We start from the raw sequence: 19,753 nt of genomic DNA, 5'->3' as shown, positions 1-19,753 counted from the left end.
ACAGTCTCTTTGAAGATGTCCACGAGCCCCACAGGCATAACAAGCCTTCAGCCGTTGCTGCTCTTGCTTGTTTTCCTGTCTGCTGCTGCTTTCTTCTTTCAGCTTGGCTCTTTGCTTTTCCTCAGCACTTTTCGCCTCTTGTCTCCGTTGCCATTCCTGGGACAGTTTTTCCTCAATAAACGCAACGTTCAAACCTCCGTCAGGCATGGCTTCGAAAGCCATGACCATATTATTCCAAGTCCCATCGAGCGAAGCCAGGATCAAATAGGTCTTCTGAAGTTCAGAGTGTTCGACGCCTCGGTCCGTCAGCTCAGCAAACAAACGTCTGAATTCCGTGAGATGCTCACTCATTTCGCACTCACCCGTGAAGCGCATCTGGTAAAGCTTCTGTGCCAAACACAATCTAGATCCTGCAGTCTGTTGCACATGTAGAGCCTCCAACACGTCCCACATCTGTTTGGCGTTTGTAACATCTCTCACGTGTAGCAGTTGAGAGTCAGATAGAGCCAGAAGTATAAAAGCCTGCGCCTTCTGATCTCTATGCGTCCAGGCCGCAGTCAGTACCGCCGGAGTGGGTCCATCTATCATGTCCCATAAATCCTCTTTTATCAGCAAAGCCCGCATCCTGGGCTTCCAGCTGCCATAATTCTTTTCTGTCAATCTTTCCATTGGCATGCCTCCCCCAGACAAGTTTACAGCCATGTTGCTCACCTCTGTCTGGTACAATCGATCAATCTGCCCTCTGGATCTCCGTCTGCCGTTCAGACCACCAACTTACTCCTGTGTTACTCCTGTGTAACGCGCTGTGGATCTGGGCCCATAAACCTGTTGAATTGTGTGCGTTGTTGCGTGAAACAGCATACGTTACGTTGGAGTTAAGTTGAGCAAGAAGCTTCACAGATGCATTAGATCAGGTTAAGAGTCTTTTATTAAGACATTATGGCTTAAGGCTTTAAGATTCCCCCCTAGGAGAGAAGTTCTCAGTTCAAAGACATTACACAGAAGACTCAGCTCAACACAGATAGCTGCTAGAACTCTCCCAGTCTATCTTGATGTTGCCATGACAACGGCCTTGACTTTCCGTTCCCAGACTGGGCAAAGACATAACTTCTCTTAGCTATAGATTTCCACACTTTCAGACTTGATGGGAAAAAAACACTCAGTGACAGTATAGTTCAATGGTCAACACTTAAGCCCTTGGCTAGCAGGTCTGTTTGAAAAGGGATGGAAATAATAGAAACTACAGGCATAAAAGGGACTGTTTTTAAGTAACAGCTCCACATCTGCAGGTCATCCTTGCTTCTAAGCAGAAACGTACTTTAAGAAATAGTAACTGATTTTGACTCTTTGCCCATAGCACATGCTCGCACTCATTACAGGTGTGATCAGGAAGCTGCATTGCCCTGGCATAACCTGTCTGTCTCCCATGTGTTGCTCACGGACATTTGCCTGCATCCTTGAGCCCTGCATCCAGCTCTCTTTGTTTTGCTAGGAGCTGTAGGAACTGCTCTGGCCACGTTTTGCAGATGTTGCAACATGCAGCCTGCTTAGTTTATGTGTTCAACACAGGGTTGGCACAACACCATATCCCTAGGGTTGCTGGCACAGGAGAACTATGTAGTATTATGTGTGGGTGCATAAACTTAGAGAAATTTGTGGATTGTTCCTTTAATCCAAGGGTTAATCTACATGGCACCCTCCAAATATTGTGGGACTTCAACTCCCATAAGTCCCAGTGAGCATGGCCAATGGTCAGGGATGATGGGAGTTGTGGTCCAGCAACATCTGGAGGGCACCACATTGGCTACCCCGTCTTCATCAGTTTGCCAAATACCTTCAGTCATTATAATAAGACCAAACTGTTTATTTCCAACAGGTAATGTTTATTTTGATGTCCGTTCTAGGGGAGACAGATACGGAAAACTAAGAAATGTTTATCCTGATACCCAAGAGGAACCAGGTATGTTAACAAAGTGCATTGACTTCTGTATGAATTTGAAAGTTCTTGCTTAATAAGTTAGCAACGGCTGAAAATTACTGAGGCCCACCACTCACAAAAAGGTGGTGCAGGGGCAGAGCCAGTCACAAAACAGCAGGTGCTGGGAGATTTTGGCATAATCAGCTGGTAATTACTTGACATTTTCTACTGATATCTAATCCATCTTGGGAAATTGCTAAATTCTTTGGTACAGCATTTCCTTCCAGAAAAAGTGGCCAGGTTCTTTCATCCCTAGTCCTTTTACATGCATTTATTTCCCTATAACAGCTGTCTTCTCTTATTTTCTTTCTATTGCAGTTTGTTTATTAATAAAAATAAATATTAATATTTTATCTCTAATTTCCTTCAACATCATCTCTGACCATTTTTCCCTTCCTCCCCCTCCCCCATGAATTCTCTGTCTTCCATTCACTTTAATTAGGATACAAGGAGTAAATGGTGCTGGCATTGATTTAACCAAAAGGCTGCAGCATAGCTAGAAAATGGGGGCAGGAGAGTGAGGAGGCAGTGGGCAGGCTGTGGCACTGAGGCCCATCTGAAAGTAGCCTGAGACCTACTGGTGGGTCCCAGCCTGCTTTTTAAGAAACAACTGATCTGGTATAGAGCAAGTACTATGCATTAAGTGGTCCTAAAACACTTGTGGAATACAGTAGAGATCTCTTGATGTGATAAATTTATTGTGAGCATCTTTGTTAATGTGTCACCCCTTGTTATTGGCAGTCATTAGTGATAAGCGTCACATGAAGGACTTTGCTCTTTGGAAGGCAGCCAAACCTCAAGAGGCGTGCTGGGACTCTCCCTGGGGAAAAGGAAGACCTGGCTGGCACATTGAGTGTTCCACAATATCAAGGTCAGCTGGTCTGGACTTCCTAATCTTGTTTCTTCTCAAGCATGTATTAGCAAGGCGTAACAGAGCATCACCCTGTGTGTTTAGTAGAGGGTTTGGGTTAAAACTGTAATTTTTAGTAAGCAACAATGGCAATTTCAGTCTTGAAAAAAATTGACTACATTTTAAAAACAGTTATTCTGAATGGAATGAATGCCAATAGCTTTTGCTACCTTTGCAGCCCACACCCTAGGCTTGCTTCGGTGCTCCATAGTAAGTAAACAGTGCACACTGATTGTGAGATGGCCAGGCAAAGCCAGCGATTCCTAAACTATGGTTTACAGTGTGCCTTTAGATGGTCTGCATGACCACAGTAGAAACAGAGAGAGAAGCTGGCAGAGCTGGCTTCCTATAGGTACAGTATCTGGTTGGCCACTGAGAACAGAATGCTGGGCTAGATGGGCCATTGACCTGATCCAGTAGGGCTCTTCTTGTGTTGAATTACCTGGAATTGCTGGCGGTGAAACATCAACTCCTCCTACACTCTATGCGTCTGTACTTTAACATACAGGATGATGGCATTTTTAGGTGACATGCAGGCAAATGAAACCTAGCAGTGCCTTCCTCTTTCCTTGTTAATCCTATGTGTTCAGTTTAGCTAGAATGGGGTGCCAAAAGAGTTTTAACTTGCAAGCCATTCAGAAACCTATTATAATGTAAGAAAAAAACATGATGGTTCATAGAAAACAAGGAACCAGAACAGTAGCCTCCAACATGTGAAGTTTTAAGTAGCACTCATCTAAATTTATTTTAATTATTGAGGAAAAAAGTACAAACCTCTTAAGTCAATACACTATCTATAAGCAATACAAGATAATGATCAATGGAAATGGACTGCCTTCAAGTCAATCCCGACTTATGGCGGCCCTAAGAATAGGGTTTTCATGGTGAGCGGTATTCAGAGGGGGTTTACCGTTGTCTCCTTCTGAGGCTGAGAGGCAGTGACTGGCCCAAGGTCACCCAGTGAGCTTCATGGCTGTGTGGGGTTTCGAACCATGGTCCAGGTCGTAGTCCAGCATCTTAACCACTACACCACACTGATGTAATAATACACAGATAAAAATCAGCAAAATTTAAAGCAACTACCAAGATGTATATCTGTATAGGCTTCCTGAAATAATTGGCTGTAATTTTTTTAGCTGGCATCTAAAACAGTATGAGAGTGCCTTCCAGGACAACCTAGGTACTGCCACACTGAAAGATCACCCCCATAACAGATGCATGACTGCTAAATAAATGTGGTATGGCAGATGAGAGAGGAAATAAATGGGTCTAATCCAGATTAATACTCAAATTAGGTCATTTAGAGTCAGGGTGAGCCATCCTAAGTGTGTTCTCCTGAAGGCGGGTTATAAATTTAATATATTTGGGCCTCCATTGGTATTTCATCTTTACTTTTTGACAAAGGCTGCAGTTACTATCTAGTTAGTTGGGCTAAGGTTACCACCATCTAGAGGTAAATAGAAATACTGCAGCATGCAAGTAAGTGGCCCAGTTTCATAGAGTCCCTTTAAATGTGTGCAAGGGAGCAGGTAAGCACACAGGCAGCTGTTTTCACCAACACCAAAGAAAAGGTACCTTCACACTCCATTGAGCTCAGCTGCTGTTTAATTTGGCAATAACAAATGAAATGCAGAACTATTGTGATGCGATAGCGTCTGCTTGTGCCACCTTGGAATGGTTGTGTGTGCAATCCCTGAAAATAGGGGGAGAAAAAAAATCATGAAAATTTTGAATATCCTTGGAAGACAAGATAGATATGCTGTTTCCCGAAAGAATATGACCAGTAAGGAGACTGTAAATGTTTGCAATATTTATTTCACTGTCAAAACCAACCTTGGCCTTATGTTTGGACTTGTGTAAAAATGCATAAGAGGTGTGTCTGGATATTCATTGTATGCATTGTATGGTTTGTAAAAAAAAATAGATATAGTCGTAAAAGCATTATGTTTTTCTGTTTCTCCTAGAATCTCAGTTCTAGGATTTTAGAACAGGATTTTTCTGTTTCTCCTAGAATCTCAATTTTTCTTGCAGATCAGGTGAAGGAACATGAGGGAAAGAAAGGAGAAGAAAAAATAGATTTTCTCTCCAAATATATATATATATATACACACACACACACACATGAATGCATGCATGTGCGCGCGATCTCACCTCTCACACTAATTCCTGAAAAGTGCTCAGTATTTGACACTTGCCCTGGTCTCATAGGCAGAAAATAATTAAAAATGAGTTTGTTTACTTGGCTTGTTTTAAGGTTGCTCCATGTATTACATTTTTTAATGTGTGCGCATGTAAAACATTTTACTCGCGTACAAAAATGTGATGTGCATACAACTAATGTAACACTGCCAAAGCGTGTTGTATGGCTCATGGGCAGGGATAACTGGGATAAGCAGCAGCTTTTGCTGGGTGTCCACACAATAATGGCGGTGTGTTTGTCACCTCATAATGCCTGAAATACTTCTCAATTATGCATGTGTTTGCCCAATGTGTATAAAGTCTTTTGAGAGTCATCTTTAGGAAATGCTGCTGGGTATATCCATGATGGCCTAGTTCATGCAATGTGAACAAAAGTAACATGTGAACCAGTGAGCTGAATAACAGGCCAACACAATTTGTACAGGTTGCAGCAATTATAAAATTCTTTCTGGTCATATCTGCGATTGCCTAGTTCAAACATTACATTTGCCAGTGCATACTCAGGAGTGTTTGGGACTGCTTGCATAGGAAGAAAAGCATTTTGTGAACTGTCCCTCAGTTGCTGTGTTTCTGTAATAAATGGATGACCAATTGAAATTAATATTACAGTGCTCTCCTATAACCTGGAAAAACATACGGTGCCAGGCACTCCTCTTAAACCGGCTTTGCCTTGTAACTTTTGAATCTTTCTGCTTATTTGGAGTGAGATCAGAACAGATGCCTTTATTGATCTACTCCCATGCACAGGACACAATATAAGAATCTGAATGACCAGTGCTTCTGAGTAAATATAAAATAAATAAAATATCAAATATCAAATAATATATGGGCAAGAAAACATAATTCACTCAAAAGATAGAAAATATGCATAGACAATTCCTTGTGTGAAGAAATTGCATTCACTGCTGAATCAGTAATGTCCTTTAGTTTATTCCACAGATAAATTTGTAGTTCTCAGTCCAAAAGGCCTACTTTCAAGGACAATATGTTTAATATTTGCCTGATGATAAACTTCAGCAGATGCAGTGGTTTGAATAGATTCCAAAGTTGACTCCCAATTCTTTTCTCTATTGATTTGAAGCAAGAACTCTCTTGAATCATTGATTATTATTGTTGCAGTCTAGTGTTTGGAAGACATTTGGATATCCACACTGGCGGAATAGATCTTGCATTTCCCCATCATGAAAACGAAATTGCTCAATGTGAAGTTTATCATCAGTGTGAGCAATGGGGAAATTATTTTCTACACTCTGGTAAGTGCTCAAATAAACCTTTTTACGTTTTACTTTTGATGTATTACTTTTTAATATGATTCCTTTTCATTGGAAAATGAGACAGTCTTCAGTTACATTGCTACCTGGATAAAATCCACTTTTTAAAGATAACATTTAAGGAAAATAATTCCACATATGCAGTAACTTTATGCTTTTTTACTGTTCTGTTGCCTCTCAGAGCCTAACACAATTTACTTATTGAGACTACCAAAATTGCTTGTACATTGCACTACTCTGCTATTAGTTTATGATGGACTTTCCAAATGTGTCAGCCCAGTATTTTGGAACATCTTCAAGCCATCTTCTAGCAGGGACAAGCTGTGGCAGCGTAGAAATGACCCATCAACTTGTGCACTGAATCCAATACAAACATCGGCTTGAATCTTCTGATCTATCAATGATAATTAAATTAACGCAATGGATTAGTCACTTGTGACATAAGGAGTCTCTGAGTGACTTCCAAAATTTTAAGAACATAAAGCATGACATAAAATCAGAAAAAAAGAACAATACATTACATTAAAAGGCCTACCATAACCCTCAGAACAGACCCAATAAAATAGCGGCAAATCTTCAGAAAAAAATATTAATAAATAGCAAAACCGTGACAATCCATCAAATGCCTGGGAGAAGGAATAACTTCTTACTGCCAAAAAGATGTTAACGATGGTGTCATGTGGACCTACTAGGACAGCAGCCCACAAGTAGGGAGCCACTGCTGGAAAAGCCCTTTTCCTTGTCACCAACCTCCAAAGCTCATTCAGAGGGGGTGCCCCTTACAGCCCCCTTAAAGCCTTTTAGGAGTGGGGGGATGCAACTGAACAGTGTGGGATAGGACTTGGGGTGCTGCAGGTGGTGGTTATGAGGAGTTGCCCAAAATCTTGCAAAGGCACCTTGCAGCAGCAGAACTCCATTTATATTTATTACTGAATTTATTTTCCGCCCTTCCTCCCCAAAGAAGCCCAGGGCAGTAAGCATTTTATTTATTTATTTATTATTTGATTTATATCCCGCCCTTCCTCCCAGCAGGAGCCCAGGGCGGCAAACAGAAGCGCTAAAAACACTTTAAAACATCATAAAAACAGACTTTAAAATACATTAAAACAAAACATTAAAAACATTTTTAAAAGCTTTAGAAATGTATTTTAAAAAAGGGTTAGAAACATTAAAAAAAACACATTAACAAGCAATTCTAACACAGACGCAGTCTGGGATAGGTCTCAACTTAAAAGGCTTGTTGAAAGAGGAAAGTCTTCAACAGGTGCTGAAAAGATAACAGAGATGATGCCTGTCTAATATTTAAGGGAAGGGAATTCCACAGGGTTGGTGCCGCCACACTAAAGGTCCATTTCCTATATTGTGCAGAACGAACCTCCTGATAAGATCGTATCTGCAGGAGGCCCTCGCCTGCAGAGCACGGTGATCGACTAGGTATACAAGGGGTAAGACGGTCTTTCAGGTATCTTGGTCCCAAGCTGTATAGGACTTTGTACACCAAAACTAGAACCTTGAACTTGGCCTGGTAGCAAATGGGCAGCCAGTGCAATTCTTTCAGCAGCGGGGTGGCAAGCATAAACAAAACAATTTAACAAGAAAAAGTAAATCATACTAAAAAGAGTTAAAAACATTCTAAAACACAGTTAAAAACATCAGTGGTCTTCAGCCATCAAATGCCTGGGTAAACAGGAATGTTTTCAAATTCCTCCTGAAAGTCAATAATGATGAAGACAGACACATTTCACTGGGAATGGCATTCCACAAACAGGAAGTCACCACTGCAAAGGCCCTGTCATGGGTCAATGCCACCTGGGCACAAACACCAACTTGCACATGGTTTGGGGGCCCTTTGCACTGCAGCTCCCCATGCCACCTCCCATATTGCCCAGGAAGATCCCTCAACCCTCTGGAGAAGCTTGGGATGGGCTGCAGAAAAGTGAGCTGTGAACTTCTTCAAGTCACAGATTTCAGGATCCATCACTGCATTCTTCTGCATGAAGTGCTCATCAAGAAGTATTTTTTTCAGTAGCCTTCACATGGGGCACATTATGTTTGATTTGGCTCTCTGGGGGGAGTTGAAAGCAGGACAGAGCCAGGACTATGGTGTTTTCTCTAATGGGAGCTACGTATCCCTAGCATTGTTAGTGTGAATGTTACCAGATCAGGGCCTTTGGCCCACCACAAAGGCTTCCTCATTAGGACGGTTCTGGGACATTTTCACATCACTAAATATGATTCTCCTGGTAGTGGGGGAAAAAAGTAGGGGGAATGCTCCTGTACATAAAATGTGTGTATGAATTTATAGAATAAGGTATTCGCTCCTGAAAAATAATTGCTTATGTGTGTCTATCTTTATTTGTGAATGTGTTCTAGGTAATTATTTTAAACCTGTTGATGCAAGCACAGATTTAGCTACTTTTAAGTATCCCAATAGTAAGTTTTGCCTTAATGGGATGTGGCAAATAAATGCTGAAATGGTGATATTTCAACAAGCAGAAATGCTTTGGCATGATGCAAATGATTTTTACTGTTTCACAGAGTTTAGTGTTTGTTTCTGATGAATGGCTTTCACTCTTTCTATAACGAATGCTTTTAGGATGCAGCAGCCTGTTCAATATTATAAATCAGAACACTGAAAGATTCAGTATTTTCATAGATGAGAATATATTGACTCCAGTATTCTTGTGGCTTATGCTTTTTTAGTTACTTGTGTGCATGCTTGTGCACACACGCGCACACATACACGCTCTTCTAATGAAATACAGTGCTATTTTAGTGTTCAGATTACCTAAATCTGGTTAATTAATTTATCTTTACCTGTCAATGGCAGTATTGTGGGAGCCAATACTTTGCATTCATTAACTGAATTCTTTTTTATTTCCATAACTTAATGTGAATTATTCATAGCCAATTATTCTGTTTCAAAAAATAACTTGTCAGTGTTCCATAACAGAATGTAGAGTTTTAGCAAGCTTATTAATGGGGGCCTCTTCAGGAATACTCCCTTCTAGCCTTTCTTGAGAGAGTTATGGAAGGTGCTGATGGAGAAAATGCACAGCTGTGTGTCTTTAACAGTACATGATGCTCAACAAAGCCTGAAAGTTGTTACACTGTTACATATTTTTTGCACAGAGTGCTTCTAAGTAGAAATTGTGTGAAAGCTGTGTGTAAATTCTCTCATGTGTCACCTGTGCACATACTGTGAAGTTCTAGCCAGTCATGACTTTCCAGTGCATGTTGGTCCCATGGAGTTCATGTTGTGTGATTGTTACAAAGAATCCTCTACACACAGGGTTTCCTTAAGTTTCTGCCTCTGGAAGTGTGCTTTTCTCTTCAGAAATGGCTGTTGAACCACGCTCCCAAGGAGCTATATTAGGGGTGCAGATGGCATCTTATGAATGCCCTATGTATGGCAAATGAGACAGGGCCCATGTATCTCTACCCATTTGCCATGATTAGCTGGTTGAAAACTTCTTCCCTCCCCACTTTCCATTGGCACTAGCATTCAAGTTACACAGAGCAGTTGTGGTTTTGTGAGTTTTTTTGGTACACACTTTACCACAGAGCTATGGGCCTTCCCCCCCCAAACCCCCTTCGAGCCCTGTAGAACATATGCTTGCACTCAGAAGGTCCTGTGTTCATCAGACATTTGCATCTGTAGTTAAAAGGATCAGATAATTTGTGATGGGAAGGACCTTGCTAAAGGGAGGCCCTGGTGACTCACTGCCAACCAGAGGAGAGACAAGCCTGGACTCAATGGACCACAGCACTGACCTGGTAGAAGACATTTTCCTATGTTGCTAAGCTCTCACTGGTCCATTAATCAATAGGCAGAATAATTCAAATGGGGGTGGAGGAGGAAAAATCCATGGTGGAAGCACTGCCAAATCCAGAGTCTCGTCAGTCTTGCAGAAGCATGGGGGCGGGAAGGGGCAGAACAGCACCGTTGAAAATAATTTCACAAGCTCCAGAACTGGCGTATTTTGTTTTTCTTGTTGGGGTCATGTCACAGGAAAGGGAGTGGGGCGTCTTTTGATCCACCCCAACATGACCTTTTTTCTTCCTTCCTGCCATTGGAGCATGGAGAGCAGAGATGAATGTGGAGGTTCCTGAAACTGCAATGAAAAGGCTACCATAGGTAGATCAAGAGGCAGATCTGCAATATATAGCTGCTAGGGCACCCTGCCAGGGTCCACAGGATTGGGCCCTACATTTTTAGTTGAAGAATTTGGGGAAGGGGGCAGTTTTAATCTGTAGTGCTGTAAATTAAAGAGCCTGAGGATATTTTAGTTCTGGTGTGTTCCTGTAATAGGAATGAAAAAGAAAATATTATAACCAGCCTTTCCTTCTAATACTGAATAATAGCTTTGGCTACTTAGTTGAATATTATCTCGTGCTTGCTTACGTATCTTGAAAATGAACCCCTGTTGAAGTTTTCATTATATCTCCTTATGTTAATATGCAAACTATTTACATCTAAATCAGTTAACAAAGCAGATGACTAAATCAGTTATAGAAATAGCAGCCCTATATTTATAATTTTATTTTTTTCTTGTTCCTATCTATTTCTTGGTGTATAATAAGCTGGCGAGTGCTTAAATGACTATTGAAATAGGCTCTGATCTACTGTCTTCTAGCTCCTTGCATTCTGAAAAATAATTCTCCTTTGTATTTTTTAACTTCTCTCTCTGCTCAGAAGGAAAACAATGTCAACTTGCTTTTGTTATTCCAGGGCACCTACATGTTAAAGGGAGTGAAAAAATGTCAAAATCACTGAAAAACTACATTTCCATTAAGGTATTGCAAACTAATACGTGTTGTTTCATCACCAGTTTGTTTTTTTCAAGCACGCTCCTCTATATTGAATTGAGACTGCAAGAACAGGCTTGATTAGCAGGCTTCTCAGATAGGCATGGGGTTCGCTATCTGATTCTGTTCTGTTTTTCAGTTCATCAAATAGGCTGCCAGTTCTTATTCACTATAAATTGTGTTCTGCTAATTATCGTGATTCCCGGTTCTCTGTTTTCCCCAAAACATTATTTTAATTTTCTTTTATTACTCCTTATGCTGCTGTATATTTATATAACGTATACAGCAGCAGCAGATTACAAAAATAATTGTGTAAATTATGTAATTCTTGCAGCAGTTTTCTTTTAAAAAAAATTATTTATTTATTTATTTATTTATTTAATTAAGCTTATATACCGCCCGACTAGCAACAGCTCTCTGGGCGGTGAACATTAAAAATACAATAAAAATAACACAAAACTGTACACAAAACTGTACAGTCTAAAATCAAAATATAATAATTTACAATTAACAGGAATTAAAATGCCTCAGAGAAGAGAAAGGTTTTAACCTGGCGCCGAAAAGATGATAGTGTCGGCGCCAGGCGCACCTCCTCGGGGAGACCATTCCATAGTTCGGGGGCCACCACTGAGAAGGCCCTAGATCTTGTCACCACTCTCCGGGCTTCCCTATGAGTCGGAACCCGGAGGAGGGCCTTCGTAGTAGACCGTAGTGTACGGGCCGGTTCATATCGGGAGAGGCGTTCCGACAGATATCGTGGTCCCGCGCCGTATAAGGCTTTATAGGTAAGTACCAACACTTTGAATCTGGCCCGGAAGCATATTGGAAGCCAGTGCAAACGGGCTAGCACAGGTGTTATATGCTCAGACCGCTTAGTTCTTGTTAGCAGTCTGGCTGCCGCATTTTGCACTAGCTGTAGCTTCCGAATCGTCTTCAAAGGTAGCCCTACGTAAAGCGCATTGCAGTAGTCCAGACGCGAGGTTACCATAGCATGTACCACTGATGAGAGGTCCTCCTTACTCAGATAGGGACGTAGCTGGGCTACCAACCGAAGTTGGTAGAACGCATTCCGGGCCACCGAGGCTACATGAGCCTCAAGTGTGAGGGAAGAGTCTAAGATGACTCCCAGACTACGCACCTGTTCCTTTAGGGGGAGTGTAACCCCATCCAGGACAGGGTATATATCCACCATCCGATCAGAGAAACCATCCACCAACAGCATCTCAGTCTTGTCAGGATTGAGTCTCAGTTTGTTAGTTCTCATCCAGTCCATTGTCGCAGCCAGGCAACGGTTCAGCACGTCGACTGCCTCACCTGAAGAAGATGTAAAGGAGAAGTAGAGCTGCGTGTCATCAGCATACTGATGACAACGCACTCCAAAACTCCTGATGACCGCCCCCAGTGGTGTCACTAACATCTGTGAACACATGCAAAGAGTGGGAGCCTGTTGGACGATGAGACGAACTTGCAGATTATCCCAGAATTTAATACCAAATCCGATTTTACGAATATTCTACACCATTCCTATTCTCAGATCAGAGGGTGGTATGGAGGAAAATGTGAGGTCTGGCATCGCTAATTTCGGAGATTACCTGTGTGATCCTGTACATGTCTACTTGGGTATAAGTCCTATAGTGTTCCATATGACTTAATCCCAGGTAAGTGTATCTAGGATTGCAGCCTCAGTACTAAAGAGCACTGTGAAAATTGCTCTATGTATTTACTGTAGTTGTATCCTACACTTCCTTCAAGGAGCTCACAATGACCTCCTTGAGGTTATTCCACCGTATCCATGAGTCACTCTCCCCCCCCCCTTGAAGCCTATGTACTGTGATCCACTACAGGGATGAGGAATCTGTGGTCCTCTCCTTGTTGTTGGACTCCAACTCCCATCAGCACTAGCCAGCATGGCCAGTGGGCAGGATGATGGGAGTTGTAGTCCCAGAACATCTGGAGGCCTGCAGGTTCCCCATTCCTAGTCTGTTAGATTTATATCCTGCTCTTGTTTAAAAGAGGCCATGGGTTTGCCACCCCTTTCTCAACAGCCTTATGAGGTACAGTGAAGTGCAATCCTATGCAGATATAGTTTGCAGTAAGTCCCACTATGTTTAGGATAGTAGCCTAATGCTGCAAGTTCACCTGGGAGTAAGCTTCACTAAACCTAATAGGTCTGCCTTCTGAGTAAACATGCAGTCGGGTTGCTCTGTTGGTGCAAGGCAGGGGAGGGGAACCTGTGATCCCCCACATGATGTTGGAGTCCAGCTCCCATTGCCCTTAGTCAGCATGGCCAGCAAGCAGGGATGAAAGAAGCTGTAGTCCAGCGATATCTAGAGAGCCACAGGTTCCTCACCTCTGACGTAAGAACTAGAGGGTGGTCCGAGGTCACCCAGTTAGTTTCATGGCTGAGCAGGAATCTGATCCCAGGTCTCCATGCTCCATGTCCAGCCCTCTGTTGACTATGCTAACTTTAAAAATGTTTGCATATATTTGGAAGAGGACATAAGTATGCATTCTTTGGAAGGCAAGGGGGATGTTTTGTTTTAGTTTATTGATTTTTGCATGTCCTTTGAAAATCAGTTGTATGTTGTAACTGAGAAGTTTTTGGATGAACTAGTTGGGATAGTAACTGATAGCTTTTTAAAATCATCTTAAAGTAAAACAAGGTGAGTTTCGGTCCCCTGATCCAGACTTCCTCCTGTTTAGTCGAGAGAAAACTCTTATATGGAAATTCTCTTCTGAAAATCTGCAACATTGACTGCCTTCCTGTTGCCTCTGCACATTTGGAAACGAGTAGATTCCAAGAACCAATGAGGCATGCTTTCCCCACTTTCTAGACCCAAGCTGAATAGCCTCTGTCAAGCTGTGCTTGTTCTTTTGAGTCTTCCTTCCTGATTCTTTCATCCCATGTTCAGTTTAAGTTAGTGCTATGTGTCCTTCCTAGAAGACTGGACACAAAAATAGTATTTGTTGTAATGAACAGAGAGAGTACCTGAGAGGCAGGAAAATTCTGTACCTAGAAAACTAAACTCAGATTCTTCACTCGGATTGTAAAATAATGCAAATATGTACCATATGTTCTAATACATATTCTCAGCTTTATTCAGAATTTGATTTTTGAGTTTTTGTAAAACATGGATTTTATTTTTTATTTGTAAAGTGTTAATAGGTACTAGTACAGCCTTTCCCAACCAGTGTGCCTCCAGATGTTGTTGGACTACAACTCCCATCAGCCTCAGCCAGCATTGCCAATGGTCAGGAAAGATGGGAATTGTGGTCCAACAACATCTGGAGGCATACTGGTTGGGAAAGGCTGTACTAGGAGGAAAGATGACAGGCTGTAGGGTTAGTATTGGCTCAGCAATAGGCAAAAAACCTTGCGGTTTAAGAACATACCGATAGCCCACAGATTTCTATCCAACTTTAAAAAGCGGGGAAATTGGGCAGCTATAGGGAATGCACCAGGGGAGCAGGAGACCTGACCTCCTCTCTGAGATATTGTACTGCCCTACAAGTTTGTCAAAATGCAAACACCATTTGGGTTGGTCTTTCACAGTCCAATCCACTTGCTGTGTAGCTTGAAAGAATTTGGTAACGTGCCTCTGAGCATATGGTGAATGGTGGCAACACCTCCCATCTCCAAAGATAGAGAATTATTTTTGCATGTTTGTTGGTGTTCTTCTTACTTTGCTTCTTTCCTGTGTTACTGTTTCTACAGAGAATCTAAACTAGAAAATTTTATTTCCCTCATTATTCATCCTAGAAATCTGTGTCAAATTTATTTTTATTAATTTCAAAGCCTTTTTCTTGGTCATTGTCATATGATGGTGAAGATAGCCTTTTGTGTTTCAAATAGGAGGTTATGTTCTATTTTTGTTTTGGGTGCATTAACAGTTGAATCTGAAACTGTAGTTTGATGTAAAATCAGACTGATTACAATATGTTGCTATGTCAGCAATGACTCTTAGCTATTGGAAAAAAGAGGATGCATGTTTTCAGCCTGCTATGTTTAAACCACTTTATTTAAGGCAAGGTGGGCATGGTCAATTAAAAACATAGAGCACATCTAGACTTTTGCTAGAATATATTTCACCTCCCACTGTTTTATCTTGTGCAAATTGAGACACTCCTGAGGTCCACTGGAGACTATTCTGCAGAAATCAGTGCCATTATTCCACAATTATGTTTGGAGTTTTTTTAGTGTAAATTTTGCAAAGTGTTGCTGTACTTCACATATTCACAGAAAAAGAAACAAAAGAAAGTGATTTCCTAGGTGAAACTGACCACGGGATGGGGAGGGGAGGAAGAGGACAGGTTTGATCATTTGCATGTTTATTGAATTCAGTGCGATTTACTCCCGTGCAATCATGATTAGGATAGGTAAAACTGACTGGGGGAGGGAGGGAGGGCTGGAGTGGGCAGGGGAGGAAGAAGAAGGAAAAGGAGAGGGGAGGAGGAAGGGAGAGGAGAGAGGAAGGAGGGGAAAAGCAGGTCTGATCATTTGCATGCTTATTGAGTTCAATGGGATTTACTCCTATGCAATCTTGGTTAGGATAGGAAAAACTGACCATGGGGGAGGAGGAGTGGGAGTGGGAAGGAGGTTATTGGAGGGGGGCAAAGGAAGGGGGAGGGCAGGTTTGATCATTTGCATGCTTATAGAGTTCAATGGTATTTACTTCCGTGCAATCATGCCAAAGATAGGTAAAACTGACCAGGAAGGGGGGATGGGAGACGGGATTAGAGGGGGAGGGGGAGGGGGAGGTAGGGGCAAAGGAAGGGGGAGGGAAGGGGCAAGAGGGAGGAGATAGAAGGGAGGAGAAGAGAGGGTGGGTTCGATCGTTTGCATACTTTTGGAGTTCAATGTGCAATCATATCTGTGCAATCATGTTTGGAAATGGACTGCCTTCAACTTGATCCCGACTTACGTTGACCCTATGAATAGGGTTTTCATGGAAAACAGTATTCAGAGGTGGTTTTACCATTGCCTTCCCCTGAGGCTGAGAGGCAGTGACTGGCCCAAGGTCACCCAGTGAGCTTCATGGCTGTGTGGGGATTCGAACCCTGGTCTCCCAGGTTGTAGTCCAACACTGACCTGGGGGAGGGGCAGGGAGGGGAGGGGGAGGAGATTGGGTGGGTGGGCACTTGGCAGAAGGGAAGCCCCTTTCCTTTCCAAAAGGAAAACATTGTGAACAGTATCATTGCTTTTCAGCATTTCACCTTTTTATTCTACAGAAGGCACATGTAGCCTCCCACCCAAATTTAAACCAAAGCTGTCCCTGGCCACATCCACACCAGGCCTTTATTTCACTTTGGACAGTCATAGCTTCTCTCAAAGAATCCTGGGAAGTGTAGTTAGTGAAGGGTGCTGAGAGTTGCTAGGAGACGCCCTGTTCCCCTCACAGACCTTCATTCAGAGTGGTTTACTGTTAAACCAATCTGGCCACTGGAGCTGTCTCAGTGGAACAGGAGTCTCCTCTGAGCACCCTTCACAAACTACACTTCCCAGGATTCTCTGAGGGAAGCCATGACTGTCTCTCGTGAAATCAAAGTCTGGTGTGGGTGTGGCCCCCTGATTAGGCAAGCCCTGCAGCTGTGAGTCTGACTTTTAGAACTGACAGTTAGTTCTTACTGAGCATGCCCTGCGTTATCATAGGGTGCCAGCCAAAATTTCTTAAATTAATTAAAACTCAACCAGGCATTTTTGTAACTTTTAAACTGCAGTAGATGAAGGTCAGAGTATGGGGCAAGGTCAGTATTAGGATTACAGGTACTCTGTGAACATGGCTGATTTTTAATGAATTTCAACAGATTATGAGAACTCTCAGAGAAAAAGTCCAAAAGGGCTCTGGGTTTTTCCCCTCTTTTTGGACTTTAAACTCTCGATTCTCTCTGACTGTTTTGTGTATCGCCATGAAAATTGAGAGTGTTGTTAAGCAAGCGTTTCTGAGTTCAGGATTATAAATTTTGTAAGGTTTTGTTTTGAAATGAGTTTATGGGAACCATCAGAATGGCAGGGGGTATTTTCAATTTAACATTGCGGAATGTGAAAAATGCACGCTGGCTGTAGTATACAGCCACTCTTGTGGCTGTATAATCAGACGTTACACAGAGATTTAATTCCTGTGAGTTCTGGTTTGCCTCCATGCTTCTGAAGGCTGGAGGTTTATTATTTTATTTATTATTACATTTATATCCCACCTTTCCTCCAAGGAGGTCAAGGTGGCATATATGGTTCTCTGCCTCCCCATTTTATCCTCACAACAACATTACAAGGTTGGTCAGACTGAGAGACTGACAAGCCCAAGGATGTTTGGTGAGTTTCATGGCTGAGTGGGGATTTGAACTCTGGCCTCCCAGATTGCAGTTTCTGACACTCTAATCACTACATGAAATCTGTGATTCTTCAGAGAGTGTTGGATTTTGTTGTTGAGGCTATTTTTAGTGTTTGGTGATGTTCCTTGTGACCTCATCATAACTGTTAGTAGGACTGGAGCTTATTTGTATTTATTTTTCACTTGCCTTTAGGACTTCCTGAAGAAGTTTTCACCTGATCAGCTTAGAATGTTTTGTTTACGGAGTGGATACAGATCAGGTAAGAAAAACTCCTTTGAACACAGATGGGCCTGTGAGGTTCATTGTCCAGAAAGTCATAATTAGATGTATACTTTGTGTGTTCATTAAGGCTGATCTGAAATGGCTATTTTGGCCTAATAATTTCTTTCAGTGTGTGACAATTTTGGGAGGGTGACTTTCTTCTTTTGTCCATCTTCTTGAACTTCAAATAAATTTTCCGATGTAATCCTGTGTAGGAATGGGATAGGAAGAGAGACAGGGCTGTTAAATACTTTCTGTCACCTGAGTCACTTGAATTGACAGGGCAGTTTTCTTTAAATTGTCAGCCCTTTCAGTTCCTCAAAGCTCAGAGAACAGCAAGACTGTTCTGTTCCAGCTGCGTGGTTTAGAGCAGAATGAGTAGGTGAGTTATTTTCTTCTGTCTTGGGAAGGATAAATGAATGGGCAGATTTTGAGATTCTCTTGAGTTCATTTCAGTCTCTCCCTCTTTTCCCTTTCCCTGTTTGGGCTCGCATACTTTCCTCAATATGCCAGTCATGGAATCCTCCTTTGTATCCCTGCCTGTTGAAGGAGAAACTGTGTTTCTGAAAAAGCAATTCTGAAAAAGGACACATGGCATACTGTATTTGAAGTGGAGGATCATTTCAAAAGCAGTTAGGCCTAATTTAAAAAGTCAAAAATTTCACTGGAGAGATACCTGCCCTTGGACACAGCTAAAGTAGCTCTCTAGAATAGATCCTGGCCAGTGTAATTGGGAGTGTTATGGCAATATCTCTTTTCCTGCTGATGTGTGCCTGGCCTAAGATTACCGAGTGAACTCCATGGCAGTGCAGGATCTGAACCCTATCTTCCTAGCCAATGCAGTGTTGGCTACATCAAAGTAGTAGACTTTTAATAGCTCATACTTTTTTATATATATAAAAGAAAAAATGTTTTGAAATGATCTGCGTTTTTGTGAATGATTTGAAATGTTTGCTTCTGTGAACAGTGAGACTTTATTGGTCCTCTGGTAACTGAGCAGCGTCTGCTAGATGGGTTGTTCACCAAAACTGATGGAACGCTGGTGGAGTTGTTGTGGTGGTGGTAGTGGTGGTAGTAGTAATAGTAGTAGTATACGTACACGCACCCATTGATTTATACAAGGGGTACATTTACTTCAGTCTTGTGTGTCCTACTCTTTTTTCTTTTCTTCTTTTTCTTAGAATCTCTGTGATCCACAAATGTATTTTTATAGTCAAAGCAAAGTGCATATGCAAGATCTCTTGACACATAAATCATACCAGATCTGTGTTGAATGATCCTGAATATGCACTCTTACTTAAGAATATCAGTAGTGCCCTGCTGGATCAGCTCAAAAATCCATCCAGTCAAGCATTGTTTACAAGAATCCAAGTAATCAGCAGGCATGAAGTGGCCCACTAGAAATTGGGGAATAGACCAATATCTATCTTCTGTTTAGCTATGGCCAAAGGTACCTTGAAAATGTTTATGGAAGAACAGATGCTCTGATTTTTCCAGGAGGCAAGTTGGAAAAGACAAAGATCTAATGTCTCAGTGACTTTTTGAATAGTGATGCTATGTTCCCCATCTTTCCTATTTGTTTGTTTCATATGCAGGGGATCCTAAAGGAAGGGGAAATGAAGAGGACACTGCTTAGGTTTTGTGGGGTGGGGGGTATTAACCATTGTTTTCTGTCTGTATAATACTGCTGACGCATTTGTTACAACATGTTGCTGAATTTATTTTCTAGCTATAGAATATAGTGATGACAGCATGAGTGATGCAAAAAATATTCTTCAGACAATCTATTCTTTTGTGAGTAGTGCTAATGCCTACATGAAAGGACAACTTACGTGTGAAGCCATAAGAGAAGATGTACTGTGGGAAAGGTGAGTGTGAAGGCCTGTTCTTTGTGTGTGATTGGCCTGGTGTCTCCTTGCCGAAGAATGTGATTAAAATAAAAAAGAGGTACCACTTCAGCTGGCAGGTATGGGGGGCATTTTTAATGCTTCCCTT

General features: G+C 41.8%; 1 protein-coding gene across 5 annotated transcripts in view; it reads left to right on the top strand.

Annotated features, from left to right (window-relative positions):
• CARS2 (cysteinyl-tRNA synthetase 2, mitochondrial) overlaps window positions 1-19,753 on the top strand; it is a 47,796-nt gene that overhangs the window by 16,701 nt on the left and 11,342 nt on the right. For all 5 annotated transcript variants that reach the window (XM_061626636.1, XM_061626635.1, XM_061626634.1 and 2 more), the window contains 6 exons: window positions 1,877-1,960; window positions 2,720-2,849; window positions 6,207-6,340; window positions 11,091-11,155; window positions 17,690-17,756; window positions 19,488-19,626. In XM_061626636.1, coding sequence (XP_061482620.1) covers window positions 1,877-1,960; window positions 2,720-2,849; window positions 6,207-6,340; window positions 11,091-11,155; window positions 17,690-17,756; window positions 19,488-19,626 — 619 coding nt within the window. The remainder of the gene's footprint in view (window positions 1-1,876; window positions 1,961-2,719; window positions 2,850-6,206; window positions 6,341-11,090; window positions 11,156-17,689; window positions 17,757-19,487; window positions 19,627-19,753) is intronic.

This window comes from Rhineura floridana, chromosome 5, assembly GCF_030035675.1.
Source record: "Rhineura floridana isolate rRhiFlo1 chromosome 5, rRhiFlo1.hap2, whole genome shotgun sequence".
NCBI classification, from domain to species: domain Eukaryota; kingdom Metazoa; phylum Chordata; class Lepidosauria; order Squamata; family Rhineuridae; genus Rhineura; species Rhineura floridana.
Note: the sequence above shows the minus strand (reverse complement) of the source record. Positions and strands in the feature narration are given on the sequence as shown.